At 35.9% G+C, this 15,072-nt stretch overlaps 1 protein-coding gene across 29 annotated transcripts in view; it reads left to right on the top strand.

Moving 5' to 3' along the window:
* RIMS2 (regulating synaptic membrane exocytosis 2) overlaps positions 1-15,072 on the top strand; it is a 609,863-nt gene that overhangs the window by 283,855 nt on the left and 310,936 nt on the right. For all 29 annotated transcript variants that reach the window (XM_070802800.1, XM_070802803.1, XM_070802799.1 and 26 more), the window contains one exon: positions 977-1,902. In XM_070802800.1, the coding sequence (XP_070658901.1) occupies positions 977-1,902 (926 nt within the window). The remainder of the gene's footprint in view (positions 1-976; positions 1,903-15,072) is intronic.

Below are 15,072 nucleotides of genomic sequence, written 5' to 3'. Positions count from 1 at the left end.
AATCTCTATAACAGTTATTCTAAACCTTTCCTGACATCTTCACGATTCCAGTTCCGTTGCTTCTCATGTCTAGTGATTGCTGTTATTTGAGTTTGTGCCAGAGAAGAGGACAGTATGAACATTTTGTTGACAAAGAGTTATTTGTGTGATTGCAAGGTCTACCAGCTTGAATGGCGTTAGAGGGGCAGGTTGAAAACTGAATGAACAACTGTTTCTCTGAGGCTCTAAGGACATATAGATACAGAAGACAGAAGTGTCATGGAGCCAGCCTTAATTTAATGAAGATGGAATGAACGTAGCAAATCTTTCTGATTTCTTTTTGAAATGAATAAATTATCATAGTTGGTATTTATTTACACTGCTTATCTCAAGTTAAGGCAGTAAAGGGTTGGAAATATAATGATAAGATGAAGATTTAGATGAACCAGTACTAGCATGATCTAGGCAGATAATGAGTGAAAAATGACTTTTAAGAGTCAACTTTTTAGTAAAAAAATGTTGACTAGACTATTGACCAAACAACTAAAGATCAATCAGTTTAGCTTCATCATGTTCCCAAGTAACTATGAAATCAAAGTATCAGGAATAGAGAGAAAAGAAGATGAAATTTTTCTAAGCTTCTGAATAACAATTGGGAGATAGCATAAGGGTATTGAGCCAAGCAAAAAAGTTAGAATAAAGGCTATTTTGTAGCAGCAAGATGAAATGTTGATTATTTGATTTGGGGGCATATATATATTCCATACAGGGTATGCCATTGAAGAAGCATATTAAAAGTACCTTTTAAATTTCCTATTTGAACTGAATAAAATGAGTATCAGTAAAACTTTTGTTATGGCATGACTTCAAAATTAAAAAAAAAAAAAGAAGCAAAAGAACTATTTGAATTTATCCATCCAACCTTCCAGTGAATCAGTAAAATGTGAAATTGCTTAAATTCTGCTCTTCTTATCATTCTTTTTCTTTGGTTATTTAGGAAAAGAAGTCCATCAGTGTCCAGAGATCAGAACAGAAGATACGACCAAAGGGAAGAAAGAGAAGAATATTCACAGTATGCTACTTCGGACAGCGCAATGCCTAGATCTCCATCAGATTATGCTGATAGGAGGTCTCAACCTGAACCTCAGTTTTATGAAGAGTCTGATCATATAAATTATAGGGACTCCAACAGGAGAAGTCATAGACATTCCAAAGAATATATTGTAGATGACGAGGATGTGGAGAGTAGAGATGAATATGAAAGACAGAGGAGAGAGGAGGAATACCAGGCGCGCTATCGAAGTGATCCGAATTTGGCCCGTTATCCAGTCAAGCCACAGCCCTATGAAGAACAAATGCGTATCCATGCTGAAGTGTCACGAGCCAGGCATGAGAGAAGGCACAGTGATGTTTCTTTGGCAAATGCTGAATTGGAAGACTCCAGGATTTCTATGCTAAGGATGGAACGACCATCAAGGCAAAGGTCTATATCTGAACGTAGAGCTGCCATGGAAAATCAGCGATCTTATTCAATGGAAAGAACTCGAGAGGCTCAGGGACCAAGTTCTTATCCACAAAGGACCACAAACCATAGTCCTCCTACCCCCCGGAGGAGTCCAATACCCATTGATAGACCAGACGTGAGACGTACTGACTCACTAAGGAAACAACACCACCTAGATCCTAGTTCTGCTGTAAGGAAAACGAAAAGGGAAAAAATGGAAACAATGTTAAGGAATGATTCTCTCAGTTCTGACCAGTCAGAGTCAGTGAGACCTCCACCACCAAAGCCTCATAAATCAAAGAAAGGAGGTAAAATGCGCCAGGTTTCATTGAGCAGTTCAGAGGAGGAATTAGCTTCTACACCTGAATATACCAGTTGCGATGATGTTGAGATTGAAAGTGAGAGTGTGAGTGAAAAAGGTAAGCACTATATTCTAATCATACATTTGCCTGTAATTAATAAGAGTTTTTCCTTTAGGCTGTATTTCTGAGTAGTCCCTTAATAGGTATTACAACCTTTGTTTTTAAGTTCTTTAATGGTGCTAATTATGTGAATAAAATTTGAAGTTATAAAAAGTGAATTTCTTTGGTAATTAATTTTCATAGAAGAAAAGTCTACTGATTTTTTGAAATTAGTTTTTGTTTCTGAAAATGTTCTTGCATCACTTGATGGCAAATTTTAAAATGCCTGTTAGCTATAGTTGTAAAAATAACATCTTTTGTGTTTCCTTTTAAAAGGAACAGTATGTTTATTACAGAACATCTGAAAAATTGCTCAGTATAAAGAATTAAATACAAGCTATCCTTAGTCCTTTCTGCCAGATATAGCTGTTGCTAACATTTTGTTGTATTCCCTCTTCCAGTTCATATATATTTTGCATATTTACAAAATTAGTATCATACTATATAATTTTCTATTCTGATTTTTTTCAGTTGATCGTGTATCATTAGCTTTTCTCTAAGCCTTCAGATGTTCTTCAGAAATGCTTTAAATGACTGCATTAGTGTTCTATCATAAGGAAGAACCACAAACTAACTATTCATCTACTTGATGTCGTTGCAGCTGCTTCCAGTTGCTAGTGTAAATGATATTATAATGGCTACCTTTGTACATAATTTTTTGCCTGTTTTCTGAGTATTTCACGGATACCTATTTGTGCTTTGAATCTTTTAAGCTTTTAATTCAGATTAGCAGCCTGCTCTGCAGAAAGATTATAACACTCTGTTCCGTCAGATGTGCTTGAGTTTTCAGTCTTAATGCTCCAAATTTTTGCCATTTGAATAGACCTCAAAAAATACTATCTTTTTGTCATTTTATTTTGATTGTGAAGATGAATGTTTTGCTATATTGTTCTATGAATTGTCTGTTCTTTCCTTTTATTGCTTCTGCCCGAGATCCTATTGCATGTTAATTGGTTTTGCTCTTGTTGATTGATGAGATATTTTTAAATGGTTAGAATTTTACTCATTTAGCTGTCATATATTCCAAATATATTTCCCATTTTGATGTTGAGCTAGTAATTTTCTTTGGTCATTTGGAAATACTGAATTTAGTATAGCTAACTGCATATTTCATGATTTTTTTCCATCCTTTTATCCCTAGAAACTCTTTATTTATCACCAAATCAGTTAAATATTTAACTGTATACTCCTCATATTTTTATTATTTCATTTTTTATTTATTTATTTTTTTTTCTTTTTAAAAGAAAATCCATCCTGAACCCTCCTCCCTCCTCCCTCCCAATACCATCCCTCTGGGTCGTCCCAGTGCACCAGTCCCAAGCATCCAGCATCATGCATTGAACCTGGACTGGCATCTCGTTTCATACATGACATTTCACATGTTTCAATGCCATTCTCCCAAATCTTGCCACCCTCTCCCTCTCCCAGAGTCCATAAGCCTGTTCTATACATCAGTGTCTCTTTTGCTGTCTCGTATACAGGGTTATTGTTACTATCTTTCTAAATTCCATATATATGCGTTAGTATACTGTATTGGTGTTTGTCCTTCTGGCTTACTTCACTCTGTATAATAGGCTCCAGTTTCATCCACCTCATTAGAACTGATTCAAATGTATTCTTTTTAATGGCTGAGTAATACTCCATTGTGTATATGTACCACAGCTTTCTTACCCATTCATCTGCTGATGGACATCTAGGTTGCTTCCATGTCCTGGCTATTATAAACAGTGCTGCGATGAACATTGGGGTACACGTGTCTCTTTCCCTTCTGGTTTCCTCAGTGTGTATGCCCAGCAGTGGGATTGCTGGATCATAAGGCAGTTCTATTTCCAGTTTTTTAAGGAATCTCCACACTGTTCTCCATAGTGGCTGTACTAGTTTGCATTCCCACCAACAGTGTAAGAGGGTTCCCTTTTCTCCACACCCTCTCCAGCATTTATTATTTGTAGACTTTTGGATCGCAGCCATTCTGACTGGTGTGAAATGGTATCTCATAGTGATTTTGATTTGCATTTCTTTGATAATGAGTGATGTTGAGCATGTTTTCATGTGTTTGTTAGCCATCTGTATGTCTTCTTTGGAGAAATGTCTATTTAGATCTTTGGCCCATTTTTTGATTGGGTCATTTATTTTTCTGGAGTTGAGCTGGAGGAGTTGCTTGTATATTTTTGAGATTAGTTGTTTGTCGGTTGCTTCATTTGCTATTATTTTCTCCCATTCTGAAGGCTGTCTTTTCACCTTGCTAATAGTTTCCTTTGATGTGCAGAAGCTTTTAAGTTTAATTAGGTCCCATTTGTTTATTTTTGCTTTTATTTCCAATATTCTGGGAGGTGGGTCATAGAGGATCCTGCTGTGATGTATGTCAGAGAGTGTTTTGCCTATGTTCTCCTCTAGGAGTTTTATAGTTTCTGGTCTTACGTTGAGATCTTTAATCCATTTTGAGTTTATTTTTGTATATGGTGTTAGAAAGTGTTCTAGTTTCATTCTTTTACAAGTGGTTGACCAGATTTCCCAGCACCGCTTGTTAAAGAGATTGTCTTTAATCCATTGTATATTCTTGCCTCCTTTGTCAAAGATAAGGTGTCCATATGTGTGTGGATTTATCTCTGGGCTTTCTATTTTGTTCCATTGATCTATATTTCTGTCTTTGTGCCAGTACCATACTGTCTTGATAACTGTGGCTTTGTAGTAGAGCCTGAAGTCAGGTAGGTTGATTCCTCCAGTTCCATTTTTCTTTCTCAAGATCGCTTTGGCTATTCGAGGTTTTTTGTATTTCCATACAAATTGTGAAATTATTTGTTCTAGCTCTGTGAAGAATACTGTTGGTAGCTTGATAGGGATTGCATTGAGTCTATAAATTGCTTTGGGTAGTATACTCATTTTCACTATATTGATTCTTCCAATCCATGAACATGGTATATTTCTCCATCTATTAGTGTCCTCTTTGATTTCTTTCACCAGTGTTTTATAGTTTTCTATATATAGGTCTTTAGTTTCTTTAGGTAGATATATTCCTAAGTATTTTATTCTTTTCGTTGCAATGGTGAATGGAATTGTTTCCTTAATTTCTCTTTCTGTTTTCTCATTATTAGTGTATAGGAATGCAAGGGATTTCTGTGTGTTGATTTTATATCCTGCAACTTTACTATAATCATTGATTAATTCTAGTAATTTTCTGGTGGAGTCTTTAGGGTTTTCTATGTAGAGGATCATGTCATCTGCAAATAGTGAGAGTTTTACTTCTTCTTTTCCAATTTGGATTCCTTTTATTTCTTTTTCTGCTCTGATTGCTGTGGCCAAAACTTCCAAAACTATGTTGAATAGTGATGGTGAAAGTGGGCACCCTTGTCTTGTTCCTGACTTTAGAGGAAATGCTTTCAATTTTTCACCATTGAGGATAATGTTTGCTGTGGGTTTGTCATATATAGCTTTTATTATGTTGAGGTATGTTCCTTCTATTCCTGCTTTCTGGAGAGTTTTTATCATAAATGGGTGTTGAATTTTGTCAAAGGCTTTCTCTGCATCTATTGAGATAATCATATGGTTTTTGTTTTTCAATTTGTTAATGTGGTGTATTACATTGATTGATTTGCAGATATTGAAGAATCCTTGCATCCCTGGGATAAAGCCCACTTGGTCATGGTGTATGATCTTTTTAATATGTTGTTGGATTCTGATTGCTAGAATTTTGTTTAGGATTTTTGCATCTATGTTCATCAGTGATATTGGCCTGTAGTTTTCTTTTTTTGTGTGATCTTTGTCAGGTTTTGGTATTAGGGTGATGGTGGCCTCATAGAATGAGTTTGGAAGTTTACCTTCCTCTGCAATTTTGACTTTTCAATCTTTCTGAAATTTGTTTTAAAGAAAGTGAAAGAAAGTGTTAGTTACTCAGTCGGGTCCGACTCTTTGTGATTCCATGGACTGCAGCCCACCAGGCTGCTCTGTCCATGCAAATTTCCAGGCAAGAATACTGGAGTGGGTTGCCATGCCCTTCTGTAGGTGATCTTCCCGACCCAGGAATCGAACCCAGGTCTCCTGCTTTGCAGGCAGATTCTTTACCATCTGAGCCACTTAGATGGTAAAATAATTGCTTAAATTGCTTAATATAATTACTTATAATTACTTAAAATAGTTACTTAGAAATATAAATGAAAGGTGGTTTCCAATCTGATCTGAAAACAGAAAATGTGATTTTAAAATAACTAATAAGAAATATGAGAGGCCTACATGAAGGAAGCTATTCAACTTCACTGAGCACCATAAAAGAAGATGTGAGTAGAGATTCATTTTATGTTCCTTATTGGGAAGTCTAAATACTATAAAGATGCATGTTCTTTCCGAACAATTGTTGGGGGTAGTAACATTCTAGTCATAACCCAGTTGGTTGCCTGGAGTATCCTATTTCTAAAGTCAATCTGAAAGTTGTAGAGGAGAAAAAAAACAGCTCATTTTGTTTCTGTCTGTGTGTTTTAGTTTCTTGTGTGAATTAGGCTGATAAAAGATTAATAAGAGAAAAACAAGTTTATTAATCATCATGCGCATTTTGCATACATATGCTCACTCAGCTATAAGAAACTCAAAGAAGTGTTTAGAATTTAGGTTCATATAGCATCTTAACAAAGAACAATACAGTTTTTAAAGAGATGACAGAAGAAAGGCAAGAGACTTCTTGAGTTTCTAGAGCTGCCAATTGTGGGAAGGTAAATTTGGAGGGGGAATCCAGTGGAAGATAAGGGCTAGCTAGTAAACTTTATTACGCATATTCTTCTGGAGCCATCTCTGGGCTGATACAGAGTAATGAAATAATGTCCTTTCTGGTATAGAGGGCAGAGGGGAACAGCTTTACGAATTTATGTCCTGCTTTTAGGCCTATGTGGGGAGGACAGGGAACTTTCCTTATATCTGCTTCTTCTCAATTATCTTCAGCTCAAAATAATCCTTATGCCAGGGTTGGCATGTGAATGTATGGCAAAAACCACCACAATATTGTAAAGTAATTAGCCTCCAATTAAAAAAAAAAAAGAAACAAACAAAATAAAAAAACAAATGAGAGATGCAGAATGCATTACAAACTGAAAGTGAAGATATGTTATCTCTTGGGGAAAATGAATATACAGTGAAAAAAATCAAGTTAAAGCCTTATTTCATAGAAGTTGCATTTAAGTGATAAATGATAGGAAAATTGTGTTTATGAAAATATGAAAGTCTATATAGAGAAGTTGTAGATCTTAATTTTATCATAGATCATATAGAAAATTTATTTCCCAGAAAATATATTACTTCCTAAGGTATATCTAATTATCATTATTTTGGTCACATTCCATATTTGCCTGAATGTATCACAATACCTAAGAAAAGTAAGTTTTGTTATCTATAGTAGTTTGGTTTAGATTTTGTTATTTATTTATATTATTTTTTGCTAACTCAGTGCCTTTACTTTTACCACATAGATGGAAAAAGCAAAACAAATGCACCGGTCCAATTCTTGAAAGCTTTTTATATGTAATATTCTTCTAAGGGCTTATGCTTTGTTTCAGGATTTTGAAGTATACACTTATAAATATCTCACATAAATATAAAGCTATGTATGAGTTAAACTAAAATCCTATGTAATACTGCTTAAGCATGAGAAGAAACTATACTCATTCACATCACTTTTTTCTCCTAACTTGAAGTAGTAGACCACTTTTAGATAGTCTTTCTCATCTTAATAATTTGTTTCAGAGTATGATTTCTGCCAACATGTTCTTCCAGTGGGCAATCATAATTTAATTCAGCTTTGGAGGAGGAAATTAAATAAAATAACCTTTTCCCATTTGACATTATCTCCAATATGAGGAGAAATTGTAGCTGTTGAGAAACTAGAATAATATGGGAAAGACTGAATTGTGTTGTATCTTGACTTTTCATCATTAGCCTTTTTTTATTATTTTTGGAAAAAGTGTCAGTGAGGCTAGTAGCATTCCCATACCCAAATGTGACAACCCAAAGTATCTCCAGACATTGCTAGTTATTCCTTGTGGGATATTTGTGGGATATCCTCCATCCCTAGGCCTTCCTGTTATTCTCCTTCCCTTCTTCCTTTCAGAATCCATTGAGAGAGTCATGACTTGTATTAAAAAAAAAAAGGGGGAAACCAGAATAGGACAGAGTAGAAAATATCAAAGTGAATTGCACATCTGTAAAGTATTATTTTAGTGTTGCATGTGTTCTTTAGGCTCACAGTGTAAAGTATATATTTTTACTGTGGATCATGGCCAAGAATGTTTTAAAGTTACTTTTTTATTAGGATTTTGTGACTCACTTATCATAGTATTTCCTGCCTCTCCCATCTCTTCTACCAGACTTACCTGGAAAAAGGTCTAAGAATAGTGTTCAGTGGCTAATTGATGTATTGTGGACATAATACATTTTCTTATTTGATATATTTTAATCTTAATGTTATAATATAATATTAAAATGTTTAATAATAAAGGATGTTTATCAGTTTTCATAATCAGTAACAAGACAAAAATATAATTACAATTGCAAGCCATAATGGAAACATGATTAACCTAACAAAACAAACAAAATAATTACATACAATTTGAGGGGTCAAGCAGAGTGCTGTGATAAGTGGAAGTGCATAGATGCACACTTTTTTATTTCCTTAGCCAATCTATGTCTTTTGATTGGTGCATCGAACCTATTTGCCTTTAAGGTAATTATCAATATATGTGATCCTATTACTGTTTTCTTAATTGTGTTGGGTTTATTTTCTGTAGGTAGAGCTTTTCCTTCTCTTCTTTTCTGCCTAGAGAAGTTCCTTTAGCATTTATTGTAAAGCTGGTTTGGTAATGCTGATTTCCTTTAGCTTTTGCTTGTCTGGAAAGCTTTTGATTTCACCATCAGATCTGAAAGAGAGTCTTACTGGGTAGAATATTCTTGGTTATAGGTTTTTCTCTTTCATCACTTTACATATGTCATGCCATTCCCTTCTGGCTTATAGAGTTTCTGTTGAGAAATCAGCTGATAGCCTGATGGGAGTTCCCTTGTATGTTATTTGTCATTTTTCCCTTGTTGCTTTTAATATTTTATCTCTGTCTTTAATTTTTATCAGTTTGATTACTGTGTGTCTTGGTAGACTCTTCCTTGGGTTTATCCTACCTGGGAATCTGTGCTTCCTGGACTTGGTTGATTATTTCCTTTCCTATTTTACTAAAGTTTTCAGCTAACTCTTCAAATGTTTTCTCAGGTCCTTTCTCTCTCTCTCCTCCTTCTGGGACTCCTATAATTCAAATATTCATGCATTTAATGCTGTTCCAGAGGTCTCTCAGGCTGTCTCCATGTCTTTTCATTCTTTTTTCTATATTCTGTTCTGAGGCAGTGATTTCTACCATTCTGTCTCCCAGGTCATTTATCTGTGCTTCTCCCTTGGTTATTCTGCTGTGGATTCCTTCTAGTGTAGTATTCATCACTGTTTCTTCTTTAGTTCTTGTAGATCTTTGGTAAACATTTCTTGTATCTTCTCAATCTTTGCCTCCATTCTTTTTCCGAGATCCTGAATCATGTTCACTATCATTATTCTGAATTCTTTTTCTGGAAGGTTGACTCAATTCAGTTTAGTCACTCAGTTGTGTCTGACTCTTTGCGATTCCATGGACTGTAGCACGCCAAGCTTTCCTGTCCATCACGAACTCCTGGAGCTTGCTTAAACTCATGTCCATTGAGTTGGTCATGCCATCCAACTATCTCTGTCACCTTCTCCTACTGTTTTCAGTCTTTCCCAGCATCAGGATTTTTTACTAATGAGTCAGTTCTTCGCATCAGGTGGCCAAAGTATTGGAGTTTCAGCTTCAGCATCAGTCCTTCCAATGAACACCCAGGACTGATCTCCTTTAGGATGGACTGGTTGGATCTTCTTGCAGTCCAAGGGACTCTCCAGAGTCTTCTCCAGTACCCCAGCTCAAAAGTATCACTTCTTTGTGCTCAGCTTTCTTTATGGTCCAACTCTAACATCCATACATGACTACTGGAAAAACCATAGCTTTGACTATATAGACCTTTGTCGCTAAAGTAATGTCTTGGAAGGTTGCCTGTCTCCACTTCATTTAGTTGTTTTTCTGGGGTTTTATCTTGTCCCTTTATTTGGGTCATAACTTTCTGCTTTCATCCCAATTAACTTTCTGTAATGTGGTTTCATTTTATTCACTGTGGGATTGTGGTTCTTTTTGCTTCTTCTGTCTGCCCTCTGATGAAGGAGTCTAAGAGGCTTGTGTAAGCTTCCTGATGGGAGGGACTGGTGGTGGGGAAAACTGGGTTCTACTCTGGTGGGCAGGGCCTTGCTCAGTAAAGCTTTAATCTAATTACTTGCTGATGGGTGGAGTTGTGCTCCCTCCTTGGTAGTTTTATGTCCTGAGGCAAGCCAGCCCTGGGCTCTATGGTCAGGTTAATGGCAATCTCCAAGGGTGTTTACACCAAAAGGGACCTTTCTAGACAGTTGCTGGCAGTCCTCTCATCCCTGCAGCAATCCCCTGCTGGCCCACGCCACCACAGGCGACCCTCCCACGCTAGCAGGTAGTTTTGGCTCAGTTTCCTGTGGCGTCACTGCTCCTTTTCTCTAAGACTTGGTGTGCACAAGGTTTTGTTTGTGCCCTCCACGACTGGAGTCCCTGTTTCCCCCAGTCCTGTGGAAGTGTTGTAATCAAATCCCGCTGGGCTTCAAGGTCAGATTCCCTGAAGATTCCCAGTCCCTTTGTCGGGTCCCCAGGTGGGAAGCCTAAAGTGGTTTTCCAAACCTTCACAACAGTAGGAGAACTTCTTTGGTATTATTGTTCTCCAGTTTATGGGTCAGCCACTCGGTGGGTATGGGATTTGCTTTTTTTTAAATTACATGTCGTCAACCATTTGTCCAGTTGCAGAGAAGACGTGCAGTTTGATCTTTTATCTAAGATCAATTGTGGAGAGTTTTAGTTTCCTCTGTCTTCCAGGTCCTGATCTGACTGATTTTGTTTGACTGTTGTAGGTCTCTTGCTTCTGTGTAAATTCTTGAGAGACTGGGGTAGTAAATGCAAGAAAAATGCGTATGGCAGTTTCCTGAGCAATAAATTGTGAAATATTTGATGTCGTTAGAATCTTTAAGGTGACACAACTGCTTCCTTTTATTTATTTTTGGGAGAGAGTGTATGTAGATATGAAGGTGGGGTAATTTACAGAACAGACCAGAATAGGAGGAAGGGAAGACAGACTGCAAACCTCCAGATAGAAATAGGTGTTTTAAAATATTAAAGGCAAACCCCCAAAGATACCAACTTTATGTATTTATATCTGAGTCTAGATGTCAGTATCCATTGTGAAATTTATCCCCCTATATCATCTCAAGTTTCTTACAATTTTTAAGTAATTAATTTACTGTATGTCTTTATAAAGAAAAGAGACTATTGAAATGATAGGCAATATACATTAGAAACTTGAGGAAAATCTTGACTTATGGTATTTGAGACTAATTAAACATGAAGGGAATTGTTAACTATGTGAACTAAATTTTTCTTTTTAATAAGGTCTAGTAATGGGGAGATTTAAAAATCTTCAGTTAGGTGTTTATTACTAACACTTTCACAAGTAAAATTTTTTAGATTTATTACTTTGTTTTATATTCACTCAATGTACTGGTAAAATAATTTTATGCTAAGTAATTATTCCAATTGTAACATGAGTCTTAGAACTTCACTACAGAATTTTTAAAAATCAATCACATCAAAGATATAGGTATATAATTATTCTGTTATATTGTGCAGCATTGCACAATTGTTTCATTGTCTTTTCTAAAAGTATACTTTTTATGAGCTGATAAATCAAGTTGCAAATACATATTATAAAGGTGATTTCTGACTTGAAATTATGTAACATAAATATAAGCTGTTTAAGAGGCTAAACTGACTCAAAGTTAATTTGTGAAGTGACTAGACAGAAGGTAGATTTACAACTAGGATAAAGGAGAGTTTTTTGTTTCTTGATAAATTGCAACATGTAAAATGTTTAAGATAGTAATTCCTTCTAGTTGTAAAAATATTTTCTTGTTAATTATGGATAAAACAGTGTATTAAACATTTGCCTAAAAAAAAGGATTATGTTTAATGGAAAACTTAGTATCCAAGAAATATGTCAGGTATATATATTAAGGGAAAATTTTCTTCAAATTTCAGTTTGTGGGATATTTGAGAGGGTGTTTAGCTAATTGAATGAAAAATTAACAGCAAATTAAATTATTGACTAGTTGTTGAAATTAGTTTGGTAAATAGTAAAGGGTAACATTTAATTTATAATGAAGTCTCTGTTAAATTGAACTAGAATATAGTAGATAGTGCCTAGATATAATGAAATTCATTCAATGGATAGAAAAATACACAATTTTGGAAAAGACATTGCTCTTAACTGGTAAGAAGATATCAGAGCAAATACCCTAATGGTGTTACAAATGCTGTACAAACCAATTTTGCTTGACTTACAAAGGGTTGAAATAGCAGAAAAGTTGCATCTATTTCAGTATTTTAAGAAGTATACAGTAGATTCATTCATTCATTCTTTATATCATTAAACCAAAATATATTAAATAGCAATGATTTAGAGTATTAGAGTATGAAACATGAACTATGAAAGCGTTGTTTTATCACCCTAGAATTGCAGCTTTGTGGAACAGGAGTAAGAACTTGTGATCCAAATGACTGCATTTATGCTAACTGACTCATCTAAGAAAATTGTACATTGGATTGGCTTCTGTTTTTGTTAGTGTGTGCTTGAAGCTGTCTGTTTTCCTTTGGAGGATTTATCTATAAGAAGGGCTTCTTGAGAAATTATTTGGGATATGGGTAGCTGTGTTTCAGAGCAAAATGACAGCTCAAATTATTGCCATTCTTAACCCCATTCTTCCTTGTACTGATTCTCTGTCTCTTTTTGTAAAGCTTAGTGTGATTAAGATCTCTTTCAGGAGCAAATAAAGTGAGCCTGACACAATCAGCATGGAATCCTAGAGTACAAGACTGTTGTTTTTTTCAGCAGAGGATCTAATGAAATATAAGGAAAAGTTTCATTACATAGGAATCTAAGATGCTCCTGATACTTATCTTTTGTTCAAATCTTGAAATATATATTTATCTTAATTAATTCATGGAATAGATTGTTGAATTAAATCGTAAGATGTATGAAAATTGTGAACGTTAATGAATGACCAAAATGATAAGAACAAGTTGTGATATATACGGTGATATGTATGTTATGATATGTAAGATGAAAAGCATCAAAAAAAGAAAACAGAGAATACAAGGCTGCTAAAACTCTAAGTTTAGAATAAATGAATATGAATGGAATATATTTCAGTCTCTTCAAACCAAATGCATTTTAGATATGATTATATTTTACAAAATAAACATATTCAGAAGTATGTGTGTGCATGTGTGAATGTGCACACAGTGTCGAAAGAGTCAGCGGTTCAGTCGAGTTTCTTACAGATGATTGTAAAAGCCACTTTATTTCAGCATATCCTATTCTATATATGTTGAGAGTTTTTTAAAGAAAAAAGTAATTTCCCTGGGACCATTTCGCTTTGCTTTTTTATTAAGGATATCTACGTTTTGACCTGAAATTTGTGCCTTGTATCTTATTCTTTGAGATAATGAAAGGGGCCTGAGTCTCTAAATTTTACTGAGGAAACAGGAAATAAGTGTTTCTAATTGTAAACTTTATGTATTTTCTCAAAGGAGTAATGTTATTCAGTTCAGTTCAGTTCAGTTCAGTCACTCAGTCATGTCCGACTCTTAGCGACCCTGTGAACCGCAGCACGCCAGGCCTCCCTGTACATCACCAACTCCTGGAGTTTACTCAAACTCATGTCCATTGAGTTGGTGATGCCATCCAATTATCTCATCCTCTGTCATCTTCTTCTCCTCCTGCCCTCAATCTTTCCCAGCATCAGGGTCTTTTCCAATGAGTCAGTTCTTCGCATCAGGTGACCAAAGTATTGGAGTTTCAGCTTCAGCATCAGTCCTTCCAATGAACACCCAGGACTGATCTCCTTTAGGATGGACTGGTTGGATCTTCTTGCAGTCCAAGGGACTCTCCAGAGTCTTCTCCAGTACCACAGTTCAAAAGCATAAGTTCTTTGGCACTCAGCTTTCTTTATAGTCCAGCTCTAACATCCACACATGACTACTGGAAAAACCATAGCCTTGACTGGATGGATCTTTATTGACAAAGTAATGTCTCTGCTTCTTAATATGCTGTCTAGGTTGGTCACAACTTTCCTTCCAAGGAGTAAGCATCTTTTAATTTCATGGCTGCAATCACCATCTGCAGTGATTTTGGAGCCCCCCAAAATAAAACCATCCACTGTTTCCACTGTTTCCCCATCTATTTGCCATGAAGTGATGGGACCAGATGCCATGACCTTAGTTTTCTGAATGTTGAGCTTTAAGCCAACTTTTTCACTCTCCACTTTCATTTTTATCAAGAGGCTCTTTAGTTCCTCTTCACTTTCTGCCAAAAGGGTGGTGTTATTTGCATATCTGAGGTTTTTGATATTTCTCCTGGCAATCTTGATTCCAGCTTGTGCTTCTTCCAGCCCAGGGTTTCTCATGATGTACTCTGCATATAAGTTAAATAAGCAGGGTGACAGTATACAGCCTTGACATACTCCTTTTCCTATTTGGAACCAGTCTGTTGTTCCATGTCCATTCTAACTTTTACTTCCTGACCTGCATACAGATTTCTCAAGAGGCAGATCAGGTGGTCTGGTATTCCCATCTCTTTCAGAATTTTCCACAGTTTATTGTGATCCACACAGTCAAAGGCTTTGGCATAGTCAATAAAGCAGAAATAGATGTTTTTCTGGAACTCTCTTGCTTTTTCCATGATCCAGTAGATGTTGCCAATTTGATCTCTGGTTCCTCTGCCTTTTCAAAAACCAGCTTGAACATCTGGAAGTTCACAGTTCACGTATTGCTGAAGCCTGGCTTGGAGAATTTTGAGCATTATTTTATTCGCGTGTGGAATGAGTGCAATTGTGCAGTAGTTTGAGCATTCTTTGGCATTGCCTTTCTTTGGGATTGGAATGAAAACTGACCTTTGCCAGTCCTGTGGCCACTGCTGAGTTTT

The sequence above is a fragment of the Bos indicus genome, chromosome 14, assembly GCF_029378745.1.
Source record: "Bos indicus isolate NIAB-ARS_2022 breed Sahiwal x Tharparkar chromosome 14, NIAB-ARS_B.indTharparkar_mat_pri_1.0, whole genome shotgun sequence".
In the NCBI taxonomy this organism is placed as follows: domain Eukaryota; kingdom Metazoa; phylum Chordata; class Mammalia; order Artiodactyla; family Bovidae; genus Bos; species Bos indicus.
This window is presented reverse-complemented; position numbering and strand designations above follow the sequence as displayed.